Source organism: Hypomesus nipponensis, chromosome 23 (genome assembly GCF_054491055.1).
Source record: "Hypomesus nipponensis isolate SF chromosome 23, ASM5449105v1, whole genome shotgun sequence".
NCBI classification, from domain to species: domain Eukaryota; kingdom Metazoa; phylum Chordata; class Actinopteri; order Osmeriformes; family Osmeridae; genus Hypomesus; species Hypomesus nipponensis.
In genome coordinates, this window is record NC_140383.1 from 9,565,735 (window position 1) to 9,589,311 (window position 23,577).

The window sequence follows — 23,577 nt, forward strand, 5'->3', positions numbered from 1 at the left end:
TGAAACGATCTAAGAGGCCCGCCTGCCCTGGGGGCACTGAACGACAGGAGAGGAGGCGGAGGAAAGGATCCATGGAGGAGGTGAGGAGTTGAGGAGCAGGGCTAGAGAAGGAGATCATTAAGAATGAAGAGGATGGAGATGGAGGGAAATAGATATATTTGGATACAATTACACCCCAAATACCAGTGAGTCCTATTACTAGCAGGCTGCATTTTGCCAACATGCTTTTCGGACTACTCTGACCAGCAAGCCTCGTTGCAGCGGAACAGGAACGTATACGACTCCGTCTGCCTTCTTGAGCGCTGTGCAAGTCGTGCGTCACAACTGTATGCGTACAGCAGTGCATATTCAGGACGCAGCCAAAGGCTCTTCTTCATGAACACAGGAGACTCCATTCGGGACACGCGCAGAGAGAGAGAGGGGGACTCAGACCTAACCTCTCTGTCTGGCTTCCAGCTTGGCCTCGGGGCTTCACTCGCAGGGCCCCGCAGGGAGAGAGCAGCCGCATGGATAGGAGCCCGTCATTACGCGACCTCCCTGGACCGGTGTGGCGCTTCACCTATAAAGAGTTGATGGGCCAATATGCGTGGCCGCCCGTGCTTACGAGCTCTCTCTCCCCCCTGCTTGCTCGCTATCTCGAACCTTTGATGAGCTGATCAATTGACAAACTGCGCGATTCGTCAAAGCCTACCTCGGAGGGTCGGAAACAAAAGAGCAGTCGTTATGGTGGAGCCAGAGAGAGAGAGTCGATGGCTCGAGGCTGTTCCCAGCCAACCCAGCTAGTGCAGACTAACCTCCCCCCCCTCCACCAACACACACACACACACACACACACACTCTCCGCCAGGGCCTGAGAGTTGCAGCCAGCTGCCTCAAGCACCTGAATTAGCCCACTGTGCCTCCACCACCAGCACCTGCTGTGGGCTTGATTATGTGTAAACGAGCCCTTCAGAACCGGTCGGAAAAAAAACCTCAGTCACGGCGACTTTGCCGCGACGAGTCGTGTGTTTTGGGGGCGTACATCCCTTTTGTTGTCCCCTTTCCTAGCCAGGCTGCGTTTCAATGCTAGAGTGCTGCGTTTCAATGCTAGAGTGCTGCGTTTCAATGCTAGAGTGACAACATATCGGAAGGCTGTTTCCCCACGCTGGAGGTAATCAGTCATCGGGCGCGTTCCGCGTTCCTAATCACGGGGCGTTTCGCACCGTCACCGAGAGGAACACAGAAGGGATTGAAAAAGGCCCGACTGGTGTTGAAAACCACTGCCAAGTAGAGGCAGGGAGCCATGTCGCTAGACAATGGAGAGTGAAAGATGAGAGTGAGAGAGAGAGATGTTAAGCCTTACCTCAGAACATAGGAGGGGCGCAGGAGACAGGGGTAGCCCACCTTGTTAGCGAAGGCGAAGGCGTCTTCCTGAAAGACACACAAGATGCAAAAGGGTCTTAGGCGTGAACAGTGCGCGTTGGCGGAAGGAGGAAACCGTTTTGTCCGTCGGTCGGGGAGCGTGCGTGGGTTTAAGTGGCCCCTTCGGGAGAGCGTGGCCTTTCATTTCGACGTGAACCTGGGACGACCAAACGCAAGATTAGGCTTCTAAATATTCCATTAGCTGTTACCATACCAACGGCCCAGTGTTGTCTGAAAACGTGCGCACGACAGGTGTGCAGTGTCTGTGTGCATGTCAGCCATTCGAGTGTGTACCCACGGCTCGTTTATCGGAGTGCTACTCCAGGACATTTCGTTCACATGAAACTAGCCAGCCTGAGAGGACCATTAGACGCACAGCCCGGAGCTCCTGATGAGGGCCTAAAAGCTTCCTCTGCCCCCTTAACGTCCACCAGCTAGCCGTGCCGGGGGCTTCAAATAGGACAGAATGCAGCCCCCCCCCCCCCCCCCCAACAAAAAAAATGTCACCCCGAAACTTTGAACTGAGGAATAATCATCAGAATGGTGGCAGGAAGGGAGCTCTTGAGAGAGGGGGGGAGGATGCCTCGATTGAATCGATGCTCTTATTTCAGGAAGAGATATGGGGGAGTCACAAGGAAGGCGGTCAAAATAACAGAGGGTTCCAGATTCGTAGCCTGGTTTCAGGGTGGGTTGACTCAGTGGTTTTAGTTGTCTTCCTCTTCTCTTCCTCTCCTTTCCTCCTCTCTCATCCTCCTCTTCTTTCCTCCTCCTCTCCCTCTCTCCTCTTCCTCTCTATATCTCTCTCCTCCTCCTTCTCGCTCCTCCTCTCTCCTCCTCCTTATCTCTCCTCCTCTCCTCTCCCTCTCCTCCCCTCCTTTCCTCCCCTCCTCTCTCCTCCCCTCTTCTCTCCTGTTCCTGTTCCTTCTCCTCCTATCCTCCTCTTCCCCTCCTCCTCCTCCTCCTCCTCTCCTCTATCCTCCTCCCCTCCTCTTCCTCTCCTCCTCCTCCTCCTCCTCCTCCTCTCTCCTTTTCCTCCCATCAGCGTCTGTCTCCACCGTCACGCGGCACCCGTCCCTGGTGGGCTGCATCACCCAGAGCGCCGATCACCTCGCTGGGAAGCCGTGGAGCGTCCTGACAGCTCCCCGGGATGCTTCCAGCAGGGCGGGGCCCTGTTAAGACACCCACGCTGGCCTGGATGTGTCTGTGGGAGACGGAGCTCCGCAGAGCGGACATGTGGACGGAGGCTTGAGGGAAGACTATCTGTCGTCAACTATCGACGCCGGGCCAGTCAGTGTAAGGAGGCTAATAGTTCACATGCAATTAGACCCTCGGAAAACCCAGCGGGGCGAAGCTCCACAAAGGCTCCTCGCTCCGTGGTGGAGGCGATGACCCCTGAGAGGTGGCGAACTGCTTTCCAAGCGGGAGAGGAATGTTTAAAGAGAGCCCGTGTGGGCCAGGAGGAGGACATGTGCGTGTTTGAATCCACGTCAACACCCCCTCCTCCTCTCCCCCCCCCCTCTCCCCCCCCCCATCCAACCCCCAAGACCACATCCTACAGTATCCCAGGAAAAGGACGCCCCTAATGGAACAGACATCTTTAAGCACTTCCTGTCGACACGTTTCAGCACTTCAGGCGTTCGGGGGGTGGCCCTGCCTCCGACACCCCGGGGGGGGGGGGGGGGTCTGCGAGGGCTGCAAGGGAGCAGCACAGCGTCTGGTCTAGGAATACGAGAAGGAGGCTAAATCTACAGAGAGAGCCTTAACAGGAACAAGTACATTCTTTTAAAAGTGTGTGTTTTTTTTGTGTTTTTTTTTGTATGGGGGGGGGGGGGGGGGGGTCATGGGCCGGGCAATATAACCCAGGGACTGAGTGAAATCGACCAGGACATTGTCCGACTTCGAACAAGCCCTAGTCAATTATCAATCCATTCCTCAATCCCGGCCTTCCTTTCATCCATCGCATCTACCCCCTCTCCAGGCTGCCCATCCAGCCCCTCCCTCCCCTCTACCCTCTCTCTCTCCCCCCTCCCCTCTACCCTCTTTCTTTCTCTCTACCCCCCCCTACCCTCTCTCTCTCCCCCCCTCCCCTCTACCCCCCCCTACCCTCTCTCTCTCCCCCCTCCCCTCTACCCTCTTTCTTTCTCTCTACCCCCCCCTACCCTCTCTCTCTCCCCCCTCCCCTCTACCCCCCCCTACCCTCTCTCTTTCCCCCCTCCCCTCTACCCCCCCCTACCCTCTCTCTCTCCCCCCTCCCCTCTACCCTCCCCCCCCCCCCCCCCGGTGTGTACCAGCGAGCTGAGGGCCTTCCAGGGGGCCTGCGCCACGGCCAGCTCGTCCAGGACGGTGGAGAAGACGGACCGCTCCTCGGCCCGGTGGATCTGCAGGGGGCTGGTGCCCAGGACGGCCACCCCGCTGAGGTGCAGCGGCATGGCCAGGTTGTTGGGGATCTGGCCCCCCACGGACACGATGCTGCCGGAGCAGCCCTGCAGGGGGGAGACACGCGACACACACAAGAAAGGCGTCAGCCAAACATGCCGACGACGTCACCGGCAGGGGAAAACAACAACAAAACGGGGTTCCGTGTGGAGTAGGTATATGTGGCGGAATGTGACGTTTAGAGTCTAGTGCGTACGAGAACGTGGCACCTCGAAACACTGAGGCGATACACCGGCGAGCTCGCTTTTTGTGAGACGGAACAACAGTGGCACCGTGTCGGTGCGGCCCGCAGCCCCCTCCCGACCCCCGATTTGACGCCTTCTCTCCTGGGAGAGATCGCCCACTTCAGGCGTAGGGAGCTGAGCCCCTCACCGTTTGTCAACAAAAAGGTGGGCGGTGGAGGGGTGGGGGTTGGCGTTTCCACGGCAACGCCGAGTTCCTGACCTCTTCATTATTCATGGCTGCTGTCTGCCTCTCCTCTGGAGGTGCCGACGCCCGGGTCCAGCCTGCCTGGCACACTGTCGCTCTAATGCGGCCGTAATTACCTACACGCAGCATGGGGGGGGGGGGGAGTCAGACAAGACCCAGGGTGGGTGGGGGGGCGGGGGGACCTGCGAGCCCGGATAACCGCCAAAGTTATCTCCCCAGAATAACAAAAACACTTCATCACATCCTGATCCCATCGCCACTTTAACTGGATTACCATTTCTCCGGAAGCGGCGGTCAATGGGTATCAAGGCGGGCGGATGTGGAAGACGAGGCGCGGCGACAAGGCTGCGGTTTGGGGCCCGGAGCACGCGCGGGGTCTCCCTCCAGGGCCCGCAGGGGCTGCGAGGGCCCAGACCCTCAGACACCACACACTAACACAGCACAGGGTCGTCATCGGCAAAACACTGCGTCAGAGAACGCAGCAGGCAGGAGGGTGTGTGTGTGTGTGTGTGGGGGGGTGAGGTGTGTGTTGGGGGGGGGGGCTCTGCCAAGGCCACTCCTTCCCGGTCGCTGGGGAACTGCTTCCATCTGATACAACTGCACTATGTAAAGAGCCTTTGATGAAGCTATGAAAGCTTGTTTTTTTTTTCCCCCCCGGTAAGACATCAAGCTAGGAAGTGCTCGGAGAAGGGTCGAACACTTAATTAGGGAGCAGCTGATGTCTGGGTGCTGGAGTGTTCTCGGGGTGAGCGGGAAAGCGCGAGGAGCCAATAACAAGATTTCAGACTCCTGTGGACCGGCCGAGACGCGGGACGCATAATCATTTTCGCCTGTCAAAATAATCATCATCAAGCAATGTTCCCTACGCTGCTTGTTTCGTCTCTGGGCGAGTATGAAGGGGAAAAAGATCTCTCCAGTCCCATACTTTATATAGCATATGTCAACAACAAAAATAGATATTATATATCTTACTGAACTCGGTCCATGTGTTTGGTAAATGCGAGTGTGCAGATGAGTTGAATATGACCAGGGATGTTTCATCCACGCAAGAGTGGAGTGTGTCAGTGGTGAATTCATTTTCCTGGGCTCAGAGACGAATAGCTCTGGGGGGTTTTTTTTTACCTCACGTAAAAACCCCGTAGTAAGTAGCATCCGTTCCGTTCACATCTCATTCCTCCTCAAATCCATTTCTCCCAGGGTTATTTTTCAACGTTTTCTCATCAAAACAAATTTCACAAAAAAAAAAAAGAAAAAAGGGGAAGTGGAAGAAACTAGAAAAAAACGATCTGCTTCAATAACCAGAGCGCTGTGCCATTGTAGAGGGAATGCATTATTCAAAGTCTGGCATAGAAAAAGTGAGGTCAAAGCTTCGGGGGCCGTCCTTCTGAGCGACCAGGAACCCACTTGTCCGTCACTAACGCTTACAACGGCATGCGCGTGTGAGTGCGCCCGCGATTGAATAATTAATCGGGAACATCCTTCACACAAAAAAAATTCAACGAGGCCAGGGTGTTCTGGCGGGGCCGAGGAGATTGCGGGGGGGGGGGGGGATGGGTGACCTCTGACCTCTTGCTGCGTGATGTCCAGGACGCGCTCCAGGGTGAGCTCCTCAAAGTACAGCCGGTCGCACTCGTCAAAGTCGGTGCTGACCGTCTCCGGGTTGTGGTTGACCACCACCGTGCGCTTCCCCATCTGCCTCAGGGCCCGGATGCTGGACACGGCACACCAGTCAAACTCCACACTGCTGCCTGGAGGACCCAGTACACGTGAACAGGAGAAGAAGAAAAACACGCGTTTATTCAGAGAGACGGACAAAAAGGGAGTGACTACGCCGACGGCCGTTCCAAATGGGGGAAAAAGTCCTCAATCTCACCGATGTGGTAGGGCCCACAGCCCAACACCATGACTCCCTGGTCCTTGAAGTCCAGATCGTGTTCCTGACATATGGACGCACATGTACATTAGGATCCGCTATGCTACTCAGACCAAGAGTCTAGTCTATCCCCATTGGTTTATCGACACATCAAGTGATATAACAGCCTTTTATCTTATACGTGCTTCTTGAGCCCACATGCTGAATGACTAGGAAACAGCAGTGTGTCTCAAACTTCTAGTGATTTCTGAATCCAGGTACCCCCCCCCCCCTACCCATAGTTACATTCGATACAGTCTCGATGTCCTCTCAGATGCTTCAATGTTCCACTTTCGGTCGCGTACCCCCTGTAGTACCTTGGCGTACCCCTAGGGGGTGCACGTACCGCCGTTTGAGAAACACGGAGCTACAGAACAAGTGAGTGGAGGAGAGGCAGCCTGCCCCAGGTGAGGGCACAGCTGAACCCACCAGTCCGTTGTAGGTGCAGTAGAGGTAGTTGGTCACAGCTGGGTACTCTGCAGCCAGGGTGTCGATCTGACGGAGACAAAAAAAAACACACAGGCGCTTCAGACATCCCCGCCATGCGGATCGCCCGGAACGTTCCAATCCCGTGGGGAACGTCGGGATGGCTGTCTGTCATCGACGATGTCTACCTTTTTATTTTGGTACACAAATGTGGTATTTTGCCTGGCCGTTTTTTGACGCTGCGTGTTTTCTAACGGGGCTCCGAATCTTCGACGACATAGCTGAACCGAACGTAGCACAGTGACACTGCACTTTTCGAGCTAGGTGTATTCACCTTCCTCCACTCGCCCTCCGTGTCCTTCCTCTCTGCACACCATGAAGGAGCTACGGGGGGGAAGGCAGCAGGGGCAGTGGGACAGATGCTGCAGGGGGGAGGGGACAAGAGAGACCCACCCCAGGGTATGGGGGTCTCGGGTCAGCTCCACTGCTCACCTGTTTGACCCAGGGCCGGATGTCGCGGCTCAGCCTCAGGGCCCTGGCGTCCCCCTCGCTGGAGCCCAGCGCCTGGCCCACCTGCCGGTCGGAGAAGCCGTCCTGCTTGGCCTTCAGGAGCAGGTCCACCGGTACTGTCGCACTGCGGGGGTTCAAAACGAGGCAACAGTGTGATTATGGGGTTTGTTTGCGGTTCTGGTGGGTGTTCCGTGTGTGTGTGTGTGTGTGCGTGTACGCGCGTAAACTCTAAAGGTCAAAGCAACAGTTTGGTGAGGGAACGGCTGGCTCCTTCAGGGAGGTGGGAGGGAGGAGGAGTCTACAGCCGAGCGATCGATGAGGCGTCGATAAACAAGCCACAGAGACCCTCAGCGCCGGGTCAGACAGCCGGGCCGTTTAAAACTCATTTCAAATCGATGACCGGTGCATGTGGAAGGGGTATGGGGGGGGGGGGGGGGGGTCGGGGGGCTCAACAAAAATAAAGCGAAAAATCGCTTTCTCCTCCACTTTCTCCTCCCACGCAGCCTGTCTTAATTATTTAAGAGCTCACACCACTAGGACGATATCGGAAAATGTCGAGTGTGGTTTCCCTTCCCTTGCATTTGACTGGAGCCACGGCGATGTGTAGAGAGGGGGGGTCCATGTAAAGAGCGGGTCTTGCTTAAGAGGCCAGTGTGGGAAGAGCTCAGCGGGGGGGCGATGGCATGCTGCTCCTCGTCAAAACAAGTCATCAGGTCTGAATTACTGCAACTCCTGTGTGTGTGTGTGTGTGTGTGTGTGTGTGTGCCTGAGGGCCATGCGGAAAGGCTGTCAGGTAGCCTCCGAAATGTAAATCGAACAAAATCTCCCGGTCAGCGTGTAGCATGACCCGACTGACGAGCCAGGGACAGGTTCCAAGGGTCGACTCCCCCGTCGCACGCCGTCCCTCCACCCCGCCCCGCCCAGACCATGCCCCCCCCCCTCCCCCTCTGAGCTGGGGGACTGAGGCAGAACACTGGGGGAGGGGGGGGTCGGGGGAGCGAGAGCCCACGAGACTGCAGAAGGGGCTGCTCGTTTAAACCAGACACAGTTAGGTCATCAGAGGAGGGCATGAGGATCCCTTTCCTGCGTCGGGCTTTTAAGAGTCAACAGGTCGGGAGCTGAGGAAGGCTTTCTGAGGTCGTGTGTGGGGGTCCGGTGGGACAGAGGGACAGGATGCAGGGAAGGCGGGAACTTGACTGTTCCCCAAAACTCGACGCACGCTTCACAGAAAACCACCAGAGGACAGCAGAGAGCTAGACTGGCATGTTGGCCCCCTTGGACGGCACTGTGGTGGTGGGGAGAGAGAGGGGAAAAAGAGAGAGAGAGAGAGAGAGAGAGAGAGAGAGAGAGAGAGGAGAGAGAGAGACAGAGAGAGAGAGACAGAGACAGAGACAGAGAGAGAGAGAGAGAGAGAGAGAGAGAGAGAGAGAGAGAGGGATAAGGGGAGGAACGGAGCTATACTCCATGTTTCAGCAGTTCTGAACTGCTGCTATGACCTCCCGAATGTTAAAAACCGTTCCAGCCACAGCCCCAGACCCTGGTCCCTGTGCCAGCAGCATCGAGAGAAGAGATCACAGTTGAGGCGCCATTTAAGACGCCTGTAGGAGGACTCCTGGCCTACAGGTCGGCATATATTTGGCTTTTACAGACGCCTGTATTATATCTGCATGTCCTCACAGCACCACCCGGTGGATGAAGCCTGTCACTGCACAAAGACTGGGAAACCAAACAGGCAGCATGTAAAGACTTGCATAATGTGTGTGTGTGTGTGTACATGTGAGTGTGTGTACCTATCTGTGTGTGTGTGTGTGTACATATCTGTGTGGGTGCACACCTGCGAGCGTGAGACCCGTGGGTCCGACCTACCCGGTGTAGTGGGTCAAGTGCTGCTCCAGGTCGGTGATTCGCCGCAGCTTGTGGAGGAACCACTTGTCTATGGCTGTGAGCTGGTGGATGTGGTCCACACTCACCCCACTGTGAAGCGCCTAGGAGATGCACACACACACACGCGCGCGCGCGCACCTCAAACATATTGCCTCATATAAAAGGTCTCGGTTCTCCTAACCCCTCGGCGAGACTGCAGACAGATGCAGGGCACGGCGGCAGTCATCGCCGGACCCGTCGGCGGTGAGACCAGGCTAGACAGGCCTGTCAGTGGGTTTTAATAGAAGACTTCACAGGTCCTGAATGGAATTAGCTTCCGTAGGCCGTGGGGGGGGGGGGGGGGGGGGGGGTAGAGAGAGGGGACATGACTGTCTGTGGTGCGCTGCATGGCCAACCTTGAGAGGTATTGATGTTTCATAGCTTGATAGGATCTGGCCCATTACTCCTTAATAAAGCTGCCGGCGGCACCGACGCGAGGCTGTGTTAGAGGGGACGGATGTCTCTGTCGACAGGGTCATCCGTGTGTCTCAGTAAACGCAAAACGGACGACTTTTCCCCCATTGAAACTTTTAGAGGGCCCACAGCGTGTTCCAAACGCGACTCTGCCGAGAAGGATACCGCAGTGGCCACTTCCTAACCACCGGACGCGTGACGCGCCGACCGGGCCGGCGCTGCGAGCGACTCGGCTGAGACCAGACCTCTGCCCTATAACATTTACATTTAGTCATCTCACCAGACGCTCTTAACCAGAGCCACTTACAGTAAGTACAGGGACATTCCCCCCTAGAGGCAAGTAGGGTGAAGTGCCTCGCCCAAGGACACAACGTCATTTTGCACGGGCGGGAATCGAACCGGCAACCTTCGGATGAATAGCCCCACTCTCTAACCGCTCGGCCGTCTGACCGTCGATAACCCCTAGCTCCCCCTCCCCCTCCTCCTCCCCCACCGGCGCTGTACCTTGGCCAGGGAGAAGATGCGCGTGCTGGACGGCACGGCCAGCTCCCGCTGCAGGTCCGGCTCCCCCGCCCAGGCCTTGTTGAGGGGCAGGCGGGGCACAAAGCCGTCCACGGAGGGGTGGCACATCCTCAGGGCCTTCTGGATGCTCTCCTCGAACGTGCGGCCCACGGCCATCACCTGGGGGGGGCGGGGCGGGACAGAGACATGAAGACACCGGGGAGTCCAGTAGCATGTGGACGGGTCTGGAACTCTAAGAGTGAACAGTTGCGGAACGATCTGAACGAGTGTGTGTGTGTGTGTGTGTGTGTATGTGTGGCCTCTCCCACACCTCTCCCACGCTCTTCATGGAGCTGCCGATCTCGCGGGACATGCCCTGGAAGCGGTCCAGGTCCCAGCGGGGGATCTTGGTGACGATGTAGTCCAGGCTGGGCTCGAAGCACGCCGTGGTCTTCTCCGACACGGCGTTCTTGATCTCCGGCAGGGGGATGCCCAGAGCCAGCTTGGCAGCCACGAACGCCAGCGGGTATCTGGGGGGGGGGGGGGGTTAGTGAGAGAGCTGTCACCTCGGCCTGAAGGATGGGGAGGACACTGTGGGGGCTTTCCCTGAAGGAGCGGGATTGAGTTCACTCTGCTGAAGATGACACGGGGTCAAAAAGGCGAGTAGCTACATAAGGGGAGGGGGGGGGGGGGTATCGAAGCAAACAAATAGGAGGCTCTGTGGTGACGGCTTGTCACTCGGAACACTGCGAAAATGCGTTGTTTCTCAATTCAACCAATCCATTTTCTATTTGAAGCTCACCGTTATATATACACAGCACATCACATATGGCAGGCCAGATCAAATAGAAATGCTTTTTAGCTTAGACTTAAAAATGCATTCATTTTGGCAGATTCAGTGGCTAGCCTCCCAGTTCCTCCCGTCTGATTGGCTATAACGATAACAGCTTCAAAGGCCCCCCCCCCCCCCCCTCTCTCTCTCAGGCTAGGGCGCGTCTCACCCCGTGGCCTTGGAGGCGAGGGCGGAGCTGCGCGAGAGCCGGGCGTTGACCTCGATGATGCAGTACTCCAGCGAGGAGGGGTGGAGGGCGTACTGGATGTTACACTCCCCCACGATGCCCAGGTGGCGCACCACCTTGATGGCCGTCTCCCGCAGCATGTGGTACTCCTCGTTGGAGAGGGTCTGGCTTGGAGCCACCACGATGGAATCACCTGGAAGGTGGGAGACAGAGAGACCCAGAGAGAGAGAGTGTGTGTGTAAAGAGGTAGAGAGAAAGAGGTAGAGAGAGAGAGAGAGAGAGAGAGAGAGAGAGAGAGTGTCCTGCAGGAGAGAACATCTGGTCTTCACGCAGAGCCTACCTGTGTGGATGCCCAGGGGGTCAAAGTTCTCCATGTTGCAGACGGTCACACAGTTGTCGGCGACGTCCCTCACCACCTCGTACTCCACCTCCTTCCAGCCCATCAGAGACTTCTCCACCAGGATCTGACTGCTCATGGCCAGGGCCTGAACACCACACAGAAGGGCCCTGGCATTACAACTGAGCAGGCGTTACCATACACATCCTCGTATTGAACCGTTGAGAACCGTGACAACCTTAGATCTCATGGATGGAAGGAAGACAGATACAAAAAGAGATCCCTAAAGCAGCAGTCAGATCACTCGCAGGTTGCATAGCCCAACACAGACTCTCCACACTCTAGACCCAGGGGGCTCCAAGCCCAGGGGGCCAGGTGGTGCCCAGTGCCCACCTTGCGGGCGGTCTCCTCCAGCTTGCCCTGGTTGGAACACAGCCCCGAGCCCAGTCCTCCCAGGGCGTAGGCCGAGCGCAGCATGACGGGGTAGCCGATCCGCTCCGCGGCCTGCAGCGCGGCCGCCACCTGCAAGACGGCAAAACGTCATGAGAGGGCCCCCGCGTGTCTCCTCAACGAGGCCGGTCGTGATTGGACGGGACGCGGGCACGTTCCGTTTGGGGGGAAACCTTACAGACTCCACGGCGACGCTGGGGGCGATCTTCTCGTTGATCTCCGTCAGCTTGTCAGCAAACAGCTGCCTGTCCTCGGTGGCCATGATGGACTGAACGGGGGTGCCCAGGACCTTCACGCCGTACTGCTCCAGGACGCCGCTCTGATAGAGCTCCACGCCTGCACACGCACGGCAGGGAACGCACGGGAGCATGGACACACGCGTAGAACAGGTTAAAAACTCTCTCTCACACACACATTACACAACGGACGGGGAGCATGGACACACGCGTAGAACAGGTTAAAAACTCTCTCTCACACACACACACACACGGACGATCGCACGCACGCGAACGCCCTGTGGCGCTCACCGCAGTTGAGGGCGGTCTGTCCGCCCATGGAGAGCAGGATGCCGTCGGGCCGCTCCGTCTTGATGACCTCTGTGACAAACTGGGGAGTGACGGGCAGGAAGTAGACCGAGTCGGCCTGCTTGGTGCCCACCTCGTTGGTCTGGACGGAGGCGATGTTGGGGTTCATCAGCACCGTCCTCAGGTTCTCCTCCTGGACGGGGGGACAGGGCAAGAAGCTGTCAGGACTGAGAGGGAAGGGGATTCTGGGGACTCTGGATTGAGGAAGGGGGTTCATGAGCCAGCGAGGGTATTCACGAGGTAGGATTCAAACGACGCGAGCAATTGGGATGCCGTTTTTTCGAGAATCGACGTGCCACACGCACGCACGGTTCCCACCATCCTGTTTTGGGGTTGTTGTCTTGGAACGTTCTCCATGACATCCTAATGAGAACAGATGGATTTCAAGTCGGCCCTGATGACTTTCTCACCTTCAAGGCTTTGACAGCTTGAGAGCCGGAGTAGTCAAACTCTCCAGCCTGGCCAATAGACAGGCCACCAGAGCCCAGCACCAGCACCTTGGACACCTGCACATCAGCGACACCTCAGTAACACACTCACAACACATCATGAACACTCTGACACCTGCATGCTACCTTCATAACAAACCACCGGTCGTGTGTTGGGAAGGCGTGTTGGGCTGTGTGTCTCGGGAAAAGCCGTTGCGAAGCGGCAGAAATGTGCGTTTGTCACCTGAGCTCTGGGTGGAATGGTGGGCTTCTGAGGCATGACGGACACAATGTTGGCATCCTTGCCTTTCTTTATCAAGGAGATGAATGTGTCAAACAGGAACTGGCAACCAAAATCACAACAGCGGGGAAAAGATTCATTACTCCCGAAGCAGAACATAGTCAGCAAAAGAATGAATGACTGAATATAAGAATACAAAATAAAAAAGAGGAGATATTGTTTATCTACTTTTGTCATGGAGGGCTGGTAACAGAGGGTGTACTGGAACCATATGAAGGCCCAACTCAGGCACACTGGCATGTTGACTTTTGACCCATGTCACTGCCAGTGATTTGAACCCCATTGTTACCTCAGTGTCAGTGGGGCCTCCTTTGGCTTCGGGGTGGAACTGCGCTGTGAAGACTGGTTTGGTGTTGTGCATGATGCCCTGAACGACACACGCAGCGTTAAAAAAGACTCTCATAACAGCGCCACATATGACCTTCAAAATCCACCGCCTTTGGAAAACGAGCAGAAAACACAGGCAAGGTGTCGGGGACACACCTCGTTAGTGCCGTCGTTGGCGTTGACGAACAGCGGACTCCAGCCGGGGGGCAGTGATTGGCTGTCGATACCGTAGCCGTGGTTCTGTGCAGTAATGAAGGCCTGGCCGGTCATCGTGTTCAGCACCGGCTGGTTCTGACCTCTGTGGAGCGACAACGTTATTCCCAGTTACACAGAGACAGCGCCACCCACATTCACACGAGCAAAGGGCTCCAAGTGAATAACTGTTTACATATAACAGTATCGAATAACTGCTCAGTCCACTCAATTGAACAGGCTGAAGGGACTGGATGTCGGTCCAGCATGATGCCTACCTGTTCCCCATGGGCAGTTTGTAGGATTGAGCCCCTGCAGCCAGGGCTGTTATCTGGTTGCCCATGCAGATACCAAACACAGGCTGCGGTCGCTCGCTCTCCAGCACCTGCCGGTGAACGAGATGGACAGAGAAAGGGGAGGGGCAAGTTGCAGGGTGACTTTCCCGCCTGACCACATACACTGGGGGAGACTTCAAAGGATACAGAAACGGATCTGATCTCCATCACGGTATCTAATGTACCCGCCAGCGTTCATTCTCGGAACAACCGCCATGGTTCTAGTCCCCTTTTACAAAGCAGGAGAATCAGACAGCAGGCCACCAAGGCTACCTTGCGGACGTTGTCTATGAGGGGTTGAGCCAGAGAGGGGTCCCCAGGCCCGTTGGAGATGAAGAGGCCGTCGTACTCCAGACTCAGCAGGTCCTGGTCCCAGGGCACCAGGTGGACCTCAGCACCACGCTACACACACACACACACACACACACACGGGTCAGGAACGGAAACATGCCAATAGTGACGAGCAGTCATTGACTTCCCCTAAGGTGGGGGGCAATCCTCATTCTTCTTACCTTGACCAGCAGTCGGATGATGTTGTGTTTGATCCCACAGTCTACAGCCACCACTTTGATTGGGTTGCCTTTCCCGTATATTTTCGTTTCCTGGGACCACACAGCACAGGTGTTAGGATCAACGCCGTTGTGTGTGAGCAGGACTGATGGTTGGGTCAGGAGCCAGAAGTTACCTTTGTTGAGACCTCCGCCATCAGGTTATTCTGGTTGGGGTCGGTTATCTCCACAGGATGTCCCTCAAACTCTATTTTGCCCAACACTGTCCCCTAGAGACAAGTACAACCATTTAAATTCCCTAGATATTGTACAGTAGGGATTGATATGAAAGCGGTCAGGTAAAACAGTTCTCCAACCCTGTCTCTGATGATCTTGGTCAGCATCCTGGTATCCACTCCAAATAACGCAGGGACCTTTAAGCAACAAAAACAGCAGCGGACCATCTTAGAAAAGAGACCACCTGCTTGCTTCGGATGAGGACATCGATGTGAAGGACATCAGTTTACGGTTGACTTGAATTGAGTATGTCTTTGATTAAGTACACGTATTCATCAATTGGCTCTGTATTCCAAAGAGCATAGCACACTGCCGGTCACCAGTACAAGTGTCACAATACAAGCCCCATGGACCTAGTCATTACCTTCTCCTCTTCCAGCCATTGAGCCAGCGACTTCACAGAGTTCCAGTGGCTGTACTCATGACTGTAGTCTTGCACCAGGAGACCAGACACCTGCACAGAACACAACACAAACCCCAGGTGTTTGAAAACGTTCATAAAAACATAAACGTGAGAGTGACAAATAGGCTGATGTTTAAAATGCCATGCCATCGATTTGCAATCGCTTCATTACTACCATGCCGTATTATTCCACAACTACGTACCACTGTTAAAAGCTAGCTTCCTGTATAGGTTAACCCCTCCTGTATAGCCCCTCCCACGCCCCTGAGCTACCTGAACACGCTCTGACTCTATGTTTTTCCTCAGACCCAGCTCGTCCAGCTCCTGGGTGTCAGGAACTCCATAGTTTCCCACGATGGGGTAGGTCAGCGTCAGAATCTGCCCTCGGTAGCTAGGGTCAGTCAAGGCCTCGGGGTACCTGGACAGAGATGTGGCACACATGGTTCCTGGTGTACTGTGGAAGAATGCGTCTCTCTCTGAAATATTCATGAGCGCATGAGGTCCGATAGTCAAGGTGGATGTTTTTGTTTTTTTTCGTACGCACAAACACAGATATACAGCAGGCTTTTTTTTATGTGGAAAAGGATCTCACTCCAACATCACCAAGGTCACAGTATAATATGTGAATACTAACGTGCACCACTGGCCAAAATCCTAAACAGTCCTAGTCCATTAGGGCTCGCAGTCATCTTACCCCACCAGGCCAGTGTTGAAGACAAGTTCCCCAGCAGCGGAGCGCCCATGCCCAAAGGAGAAGCCCTTCATCCGGGTCCCATCCTCCAGGACAAGGTGGGCAATCTGGGTCTGGGTGTCAGGAAGACCAAACAAAATCATTTGGCTGCAGTCCATCGCTGTGTTCAAAACTATGCAAATTGCTCAACCAGGCTACTGAGCAACTATTGATGACAAGTTGATGTAGAAACTTGAAATAGATTAATACATCTAAATTTGTCACATACCATGGAATATCATAGTCCAGCTTGAATGCTGTCAAATAATTGTGTTTTTCTTTTTTTAATCGAAAAAGTCCACACGTTTGGAATGCACTCACACTGAATACATTTGACATTCTCCTGTGTAGTAACAACATAAGCCCACACCACAGTGAGTGAGCAAAACATTCAAATAAATATGCCTCGTGACTGTTACAATTCAACGCTTCATTTCATCGGATTTCTTTTATGACAAATGTTATCGTGGCTGTCATGCGATCATGAAATCGTTTTTTTTCCCTCTACAGATGTAATCCAGATGCTACTTCACTCGCCAGCTAGCGAGAGCTGACCCCACTAACCTGTTGCTGTGGCCTGGGCTGAAGGTGAAGATAATTTACAGGCGAGCATTCAGGTGACTGCCACTGCCCTGCTGGTTTTGGCAAGCTAACTGCTAGCTAACTTGCTAACTGCAGGCAAACGAGCTAAATGTTCAAGGTTGAACTTTTTTTTAACGATATATGTTGTATACATTTTTGTTCTGCCTGCAAGCGGGATACTTACCTTTACACTGAATGGTCTTGTGGTAGATCTCCAGCAGGTCATGTTACCAAATCTTCTATGGACGAGCGAACCATGCTTTAGGCAATTGACGACGTTGTATACTGACAATATTTTTGACATATTCCTTCTGGCTGTTCAATTAAGCCCAGAAAGAACCAAGAATAGTAGCCTAAATAGGTTGTTGCTTCAATTTGACTTGACCTAGTAAATTAAGAATTAGTTTAAGATCAAGTTGGCAGCGTGCCTAATACAGTACGGCACAGCGTGTTCAGACAGTCAAGTCACGAAAAGTGGATGAGAAGATCAGAATGAGCATCAACATCAACGACGTGAGAGCCGCGGAGCTTGAAATTGTCCTTCTCGCGCTCGTGTCGGACAATGATTTCATTGGTTCATGTTTAGGCTTGCTGACACATGATGTCAGAAATGAACAAGCTCGAGTTTGTTACAATTGTAAAATATGTTTTGAGAATGCCTGAAAAGTATTTAAATAAGCTCTAGTAAAACCCAAAATAGTGTACAACTTTTGTATGTAGACCTATAGCATATCGTTTTGTATTATGCTCGTATTGTTTGAGTTAACCTTTTCTGAAATAACCAGCTTTAGTGCTTGTAATCTATTACTATGACTTGCCAAAGCAGTATGTTCAAAGGGCAGTAAAAACAAATTCCTAATAGGTTTGACCTTACCAGAACATAACAATTATAATTTTGTAATAAGGTTACTGGAGAGATCAAGACTCATTTAAAAGAAGGTTACTTTTCACATGTAGACCCTGCCTGTGTGCTTTACTGCTTTTCACGCTAATCTTTGGTCTTTTCTATAGAGCCCGGTGCTTGACAATGTGGAACTATGGTGGAGTGGGATTAGAGGGGCCTGTATTTGCTGATGACAGTAATCTGTCAGTGGCGAGGGCTGCCTGCCTGCCTGTCACTCTGCTGGGTTCAGCAGTCTGCGACCACACCAGGCAGCAGGCGAACCAGACCGGGCGTGAGTAATGACACCCAGGGCCACATGAGGATAGAGACATTCTGGGCTCGGCACCTAGACAATGAACCTCATTACAATGGGCAGTGGCAAGCTATGTGTGAACTACTGTCGAAAAAGCTACCATTGACCCTATTGGGAAGACACAATGAATGAAACATCCCATCCAGATGCATTCTGGGTGATGTGAAGCCACGCTTTGGTTCACGCAGCATGAAACGTGACTCATTGAGGTGTTTCTGTTTTATGACGGGTTAAATGTGCCAATAAAGTTTTGAGAAAATTATGCTATCAGTCGTCCATTGCTGAGCAGAATGTCCAAGTGTACTTCACAGCTTAGTCTCATGCTCTGCTCTGTGTAGTTTATTCAGCGGGCCAGTTGGAATAAACCTCTTGAATGAGGTCACTTTCATAGTAGAGTTTCACTACCACAAGTCAGGTTGCCCACATCTAATTGTATACCTTTGTGATCACGGGTGGAGCTCTGTTGCCATCCAGTGGTCGTTTTCAGAAGAGATTCAATGAAGAACTAGTGTTTTTTAGTTTGTTGCATATGCCTTGTAACTGTCTGTCTAAAGCCTACAGAGATCCACCCAGGAACTATGTTTAGCTAACCTATTACATAATGTATTTTGTATTCAGTACTCCAGATGTATGCTAGTACTTATATGTATGTTTTTGAATGGACACGCATATGGACTGGGGTTTATTGTTGGAGCCTTAGCCTTGGAGCTAATAAGGGGCCCCTTTATCCTTGCTGGTGGGCCTGGATGCTATTCTCAGTGAAGTGTCCCCCTAGACAAGCAGCCATGGCAATCGTGACCATAATACAACTCATCAGATGGAACATTGTTTGGCCAAGTGGAGGTCTGTGAAATGCATATCCCTTTATTACTGGGGCTGGGATTAGTGCCTGACTGAAGCCCTCCTCTGATTGGTAGCTGTATGACCTAATGAGGATCCGGTGACTGTCTTGGGGTGTGGGGTGAAGGAACCCCACATTGTCTGAAGTCCCAAGTGCAGTCCTGCCATGCATGATGGACTGAAAATAGCCAATCCCACTTCTTGCCACTTTCCAGCTTTCCAGTTACAAAATTGGATCATGGCTTGGTTTCAACAAGTTCCCCACCTGCCTAATTTCATGTTATTGTACTTTTTCAATACAAGGTTTATCATCTTGTGGGTTATGCAATATGACGCAAATTGTAATGATTTATTTGCTGAATATTTGCAGAGAATCTGAATCTGGTGGTTGTAAAATTGATTATATATTGCATATAGTAGCGCTGGATGGAAGAAGATTTGTAGATGTTTTCTAAATTGTGCATGGCAACCAGTTGGATGAGAACAATAATCAGTAGTTTGCCATCAATTATTACTCATAAAATGTACGCCTGCTCCCCTTTCTTGTATTTATCACAGATCTGATTGGATAGAGTAAGTCATTGCCTTTTTCTCTATCCAATCAACTTTCGTATTAGTGAATAAAATATAGTATATTTGGTATAGTGCAAATAAAAAAAGAAGAAAATAACAGGGACGTCGGTTGACAAAAGCAGAGATGTGTTTTATTTTTTAATCTCCCGTGATTTTTACACAGTGCTATTATACCTCTTACAGCATTGAACTTGGAAGTTGATGTTGGCCATAGTAAGCTGTTATAATTAGTGTCTAGATTGTTCTTACTGGTCATTCACATTAATGACAGATTTTACAAATACTGAACAGTTTTGGTGGAAGGAGAATCCATGTTCTGAATTCCATGAAGATGTGCTCTTTCAATGAGAGCAGGTGTCATAATAAGCTGCCCAAGTGACACGTCAAATTTTTTTTATGGGGAGAAACTGTACTCAACTTTGCTTTGTTTCAATGGAAAGTCATGAATGGAGGAGACGGAGGAGAAGGAAGCTGTCCCAGCCTGCTGCAGTGTCACGTTACGACAGGCCCCTCTCTCTGTGGTGGACACATTTGTAGGCAAAGGGCAGAGTGTGGCTTTGTTTAGCCTGCCCCTTTCTAATCCCTGTCCTACGTGGCCTAGAGGAAGGCTTTGAGCAGCAGGCCAGAGAGACTGCATCAGCCCCCTTAAGGAGCCATGGCCCCTCTCCTAGAAATCCCAAGAAACTTCACACCTCTCCGTAGGGAGCTATAAATAGAGGCCATCTGTCCCCTAGGCTCGGTTACAGGCTCATTCCTTTTGGAGCGCCTGAGCTTCGGGGGTTGAGTTTAAGAGGGACCTGGAAGGAGTGGAGGAGTTGGGTGGAGTGGAGAGACAGTGTGGAGTTCAGAACTGGATTCAAAAAGCAACACACCACTTGCCACAGTCAGCTGACTGCTGCCTGTGATATGGCGAGGAGCGTTGGCTTCCATGATGGTCAGGACATTTCCCAGTGAATTCCAATGAACACTCACACAAACATATTAACGTCATTCCCCCCATCGTGTCCACATACTTTTACCACACTCATGTTGTGATTTTCCTCAAGCTTGGTTTTAGGTTGTTGACGTCGCATCAACCATGCTTAACTTTGTAAAGCCAAAGACAACAACGCTATTGAAGTCCTCATATTTTGATCATCTCTGTTTACTTTTATTTACTTAAAAATTATAATTTTAAGCAACTCTGTGTGCATCCAGTTTACAGTTAATATCTGTGGAAAATATTGGTTGTGTTGTCTAAGCATCCTAGCTAACACCATAATAAGTATGCATCACTGGTTCATGTCACTAAGATGAAAATGTGTTCAGTAAGGAGATGTCCTGGAGGTAGTCTAAGGTAAACTATGTCCTCAGTCACCCTGCGAAGAATTTCACGGAGAAAGTCACACCAAGAAGAACTGGGCTGGTAGGACAGGATGATGAGGTGAACGAGAAAGAGGAACGATTACCCCCCAACAAATAAACCCTGCGCATCCCCATCACTAAAAATGGTCCCAGCCCGATACTTATCCATTAGACCAACCCCCTGCTTTGCTGCTGTTTTTGGTGGTCCAAAACCATACAGAATCAGCCGTTAGTGAGAGCTCCCGATTGTGACAGCTCAACACTGGCACAAAGTAACCATATCCACCAACATCACCCTTACAATTGGTTGTGAGGTCAATGATTGTGTCTTCAGGACATTTTGACAGTTTATATGATGATACCTGTTGGCATCAGCTGCATAACAGGCCTTAGACAGCAGTGTGCAGAGTATTGACCCGTAGAATGAGAACCACGCCAGGAAGGCTTCATTTTGCCTAGTGTTAAGTTGATATGTTTATTGAATAGACAAGGGGTTTTGCCAAGTGGCAGACGACCAGTTCGCTGTCTAGATACCGCACCGATACTCAGCTGTGCTTAATCAAACGTCATTCGCAAGCGCTTTGTTGTGCGTTCTCCGTGAGAATTAGCCGGTTCTCCAGTCTACCATTGACCCTCTGTGTTCAAGGGGAGTCTTTTGGGGGTTTGGATTCAAACTTCTGCTGGGTCATTCACAGATTCCATGGCTATTGATGCTTCTTTTGCCACTGTGTTTTCCAGTCTCCCAGGACTCTCAGCTCCAAGGCCAAGTTTAATCTGAGCCGAGACCGGCATGCGTCATTCGAGTGGTGGAGCCGGCATGCCCTTTCTATTACCTACTGGATCACTCACGCCTCTTGAGAACGCTGATCTCACCTCTTAAATATGGCTGCCACATGAAGGCATTATCCTGTTTATGAATTTCGGGAAGAATTACATGTTTACATAAAGGCTGATTACAGATGATGGATGTGTATTGCTGTGATACTTGAGAATCACTGGATGTCACTGTGTTAATTTAGAGTGTATTTAGAGCAACAAGGGACATATTGGCATACTAAGAGTGGAAGTTTTTATTTATATTTATATATTTTTTTAAAAAATCTGATAACTCGTATGAGTATTTTCATGGTGTTTATTTAGCTTTTTACTACACAACCAACAGCTGACTAAAACAACCAATGCATTCGACACTTCAACTTGTTCATTGCAGCACCTTGTGCCCTCTCCCACTCCAGGTCAAGGAGCTATCCTGGGACACCTGATTTCTGTGAACCTGATGCCCCCCTCCTCTTTGCCCACCCTGCAAGGAAGACTGGCAGGGTCCGTCTAAAGCTCCTAAAACCATTAGAAACTCAAAGTGTGTTTCAGGCTCCAGGACAGGTGCAGGGTGAAGGGGCAGCGTGCGGAAGGGGGGGTTGGGCATCTTGGAGAAGGTGCTGCAGGATGCCAGGAGCGATCACTGATGACAGCTGAGGGAGGGAGCCTTTCTCTGGCTCGGCCTCCAATGAAGGGGTCAGTGAAAGCAGAAGCTATGGACGGAGGGGGGAGAAAGGGGCTGAAGGGTGGAGGAATTCACCCGGTCTCCGCCTCACCGGGCCATGTGGGGAGATGGAGCCGTGCCCCCTAGAGACAGATATAGACCGGCGGAAGGAGAGCGAATTTTCACTGTTTGTCTGTTTACTGGCATAAGCAGCCCTAGATATGCCTCTCCTATACATCACACAAGACTAAAAAAGACAGAGAGACAGATAAGCAGGCCAAGGACCAGGGCGCAGTGGTCACTCTAACCCCTGGCCTCTACATCTCCTGGACCACCACTCACCACTCTTTACTCTCTGTCTTTCCTGTCACTCATTCTCTCTTTCATTATTGCACTATTGCGCTAACTTACTCCACTTGTCTTAGGTTAATATAGGTCTTGTCTTGGGTTAGTTAGGTCTATAAGGTAAAGGTCATTATGTGTATTAGAGGTCTAGTATATTGTATCATATATTGCATACTATTTTGTATATTTAGGAGGTTTATTATTATTTTATTTCTATTCTATTTTAGCATATCGTAGATGTCATCTATGTTCTTAGTACTTATATGTTATGCCAAGTTGCTTGCGTTGTCTTGTCCCAAGAATTTCAGTGCCCAGTCTGACCTTGTGTAGTTCTGTGCACCTGACAAAACTTGAAACTGAAATTGAATTGAAACTGAAAAACTCTCTAACCAGGGGATCAGTCATGTCTATGAAGGAAGTAAATACAGATGGGCTGTACTGTCTGAATGAAACCAATACTTTCAGGATGTTTTTAGGAGATTGTATAGATTGGGTTATTTTATTTTACCTGCTACCATTACAACTTCCTCAAATAAAATGGTAAAATCCAACCAGTCTGTACTCCCATCCAGTATTATATTACAAGGCTTCTCAACTAAACAGACAAGGGGACACAGTTAATTGACAGCAACTAGTATGGGCCATATATAGCCAGTGCATATGACCATAACAGGATGAAATCTAAATATGCTACTCAGATTACCCATTTCCTTACTCCTCCAGTAATCCCTCTACTCACCACTGCATACAGGTTGGAGAGTCTGCGCTCAACTGAGGTTTTCCAGTGATTTCTACGTCAACCACTTGGAAAGATTGAATGACGGGGTGACTTTACTTTCACTGAAGGCATGGGGACTGCGGATGTGTTGGAGTGAAATTCCAAACGAAGTATGCGCGTGCGTTAGAATTGTGAAACAGTAGTTCAACAATGTGCCATTCCGTTTCCATCGAAAAAAGAAATCCTATGAAATCACACTGGGTCTCCGATATTGCATAAATAATCATGTTCTTGGTTAAAATACATTGTTAGATCAGGAACGTAGTTGCATTCTCTCTTTTGATTAGCCCCCACTCCTATCTCTTTCGCACTTCTATATCCCTTTTTCTCTCTCCCATTCCTCTCATAAGTACACAGTGTAAGACAATGACAATTAACGCTTGCAAAACTGCAGATGGCACATGTTTGCATCTACAAGTACACACCAACTTTCTGCTAAAAAAACAAGTTCCAACCATACATGCCTTTGGCCTTTTGACAAAACAAAACAAGAAACATTATATGGCACATTGGCGTTAACTGGTGACCTCAGACAACCCCATTCACCGTTTCCCATGCTTTCTTTTTCCATTCGGTTTCTAAATAAACCGGTTCGA

The 23,577-nt window shown here is 51.5% G+C and overlaps 1 protein-coding gene and 1 long non-coding RNA gene across 2 annotated transcripts in view; one reads left to right on the forward strand and one right to left on the reverse strand.

Moving 5' to 3' along the window:
• Nucleotides 1–17,277, reverse strand: part of cps1 (carbamoyl-phosphate synthase 1, mitochondrial) — a 30,633-nt gene extending 13,356 nt beyond the window's left edge. The window contains exons 1-27 of the mRNA XM_084688624.1: nt 16,610–17,277; nt 15,808–15,917; nt 15,387–15,531; nt 15,075–15,164; nt 14,791–14,847; nt 14,611–14,703; nt 14,438–14,527; nt 14,199–14,327; nt 13,869–13,975; nt 13,555–13,696; nt 13,361–13,438; nt 13,015–13,113; nt 12,753–12,848; nt 12,286–12,475; nt 11,937–12,094; nt 11,702–11,830; nt 11,312–11,456; nt 10,954–11,164; nt 10,284–10,482; nt 9,956–10,132; nt 8,981–9,099; nt 7,097–7,238; nt 6,608–6,673; nt 6,140–6,203; nt 5,833–6,014; nt 3,690–3,884; nt 1,343–1,410 (exon numbers count right to left, since the gene is read on the reverse strand). Of these exons, the coding sequence (XP_084544750.1) occupies nt 1,343–1,410; nt 3,690–3,884; nt 5,833–6,014; nt 6,140–6,203; nt 6,608–6,673; nt 7,097–7,238; nt 8,981–9,099; nt 9,956–10,132; nt 10,284–10,482; nt 10,954–11,164; nt 11,312–11,456; nt 11,702–11,830; nt 11,937–12,094; nt 12,286–12,475; nt 12,753–12,848; nt 13,015–13,113; nt 13,361–13,438; nt 13,555–13,696; nt 13,869–13,975; nt 14,199–14,327; nt 14,438–14,527; nt 14,611–14,703; nt 14,791–14,847; nt 15,075–15,164; nt 15,387–15,531; nt 15,808–15,917; nt 16,610–16,729 (3,401 nt within the window). The 5' untranslated portion in view covers nt 16,730–17,277. The remainder of the gene's footprint in view (nt 1–1,342; nt 1,411–3,689; nt 3,885–5,832; nt 6,015–6,139; nt 6,204–6,607; nt 6,674–7,096; nt 7,239–8,980; nt 9,100–9,955; nt 10,133–10,283; nt 10,483–10,953; nt 11,165–11,311; nt 11,457–11,701; nt 11,831–11,936; nt 12,095–12,285; nt 12,476–12,752; nt 12,849–13,014; nt 13,114–13,360; nt 13,439–13,554; nt 13,697–13,868; nt 13,976–14,198; nt 14,328–14,437; nt 14,528–14,610; nt 14,704–14,790; nt 14,848–15,074; nt 15,165–15,386; nt 15,532–15,807; nt 15,918–16,609) is intronic.
• Nucleotides 16,232–17,880, forward strand: LOC146234130 (uncharacterized). The gene is made up of 2 exons (XR_014741601.1): nt 16,232–16,460; nt 17,437–17,880. It is a non-coding gene; the product is annotated as an uncharacterized LOC146234130 (long non-coding RNA).
• Nucleotides 17,881–23,577: the final 5,697 nt, after the last annotated feature.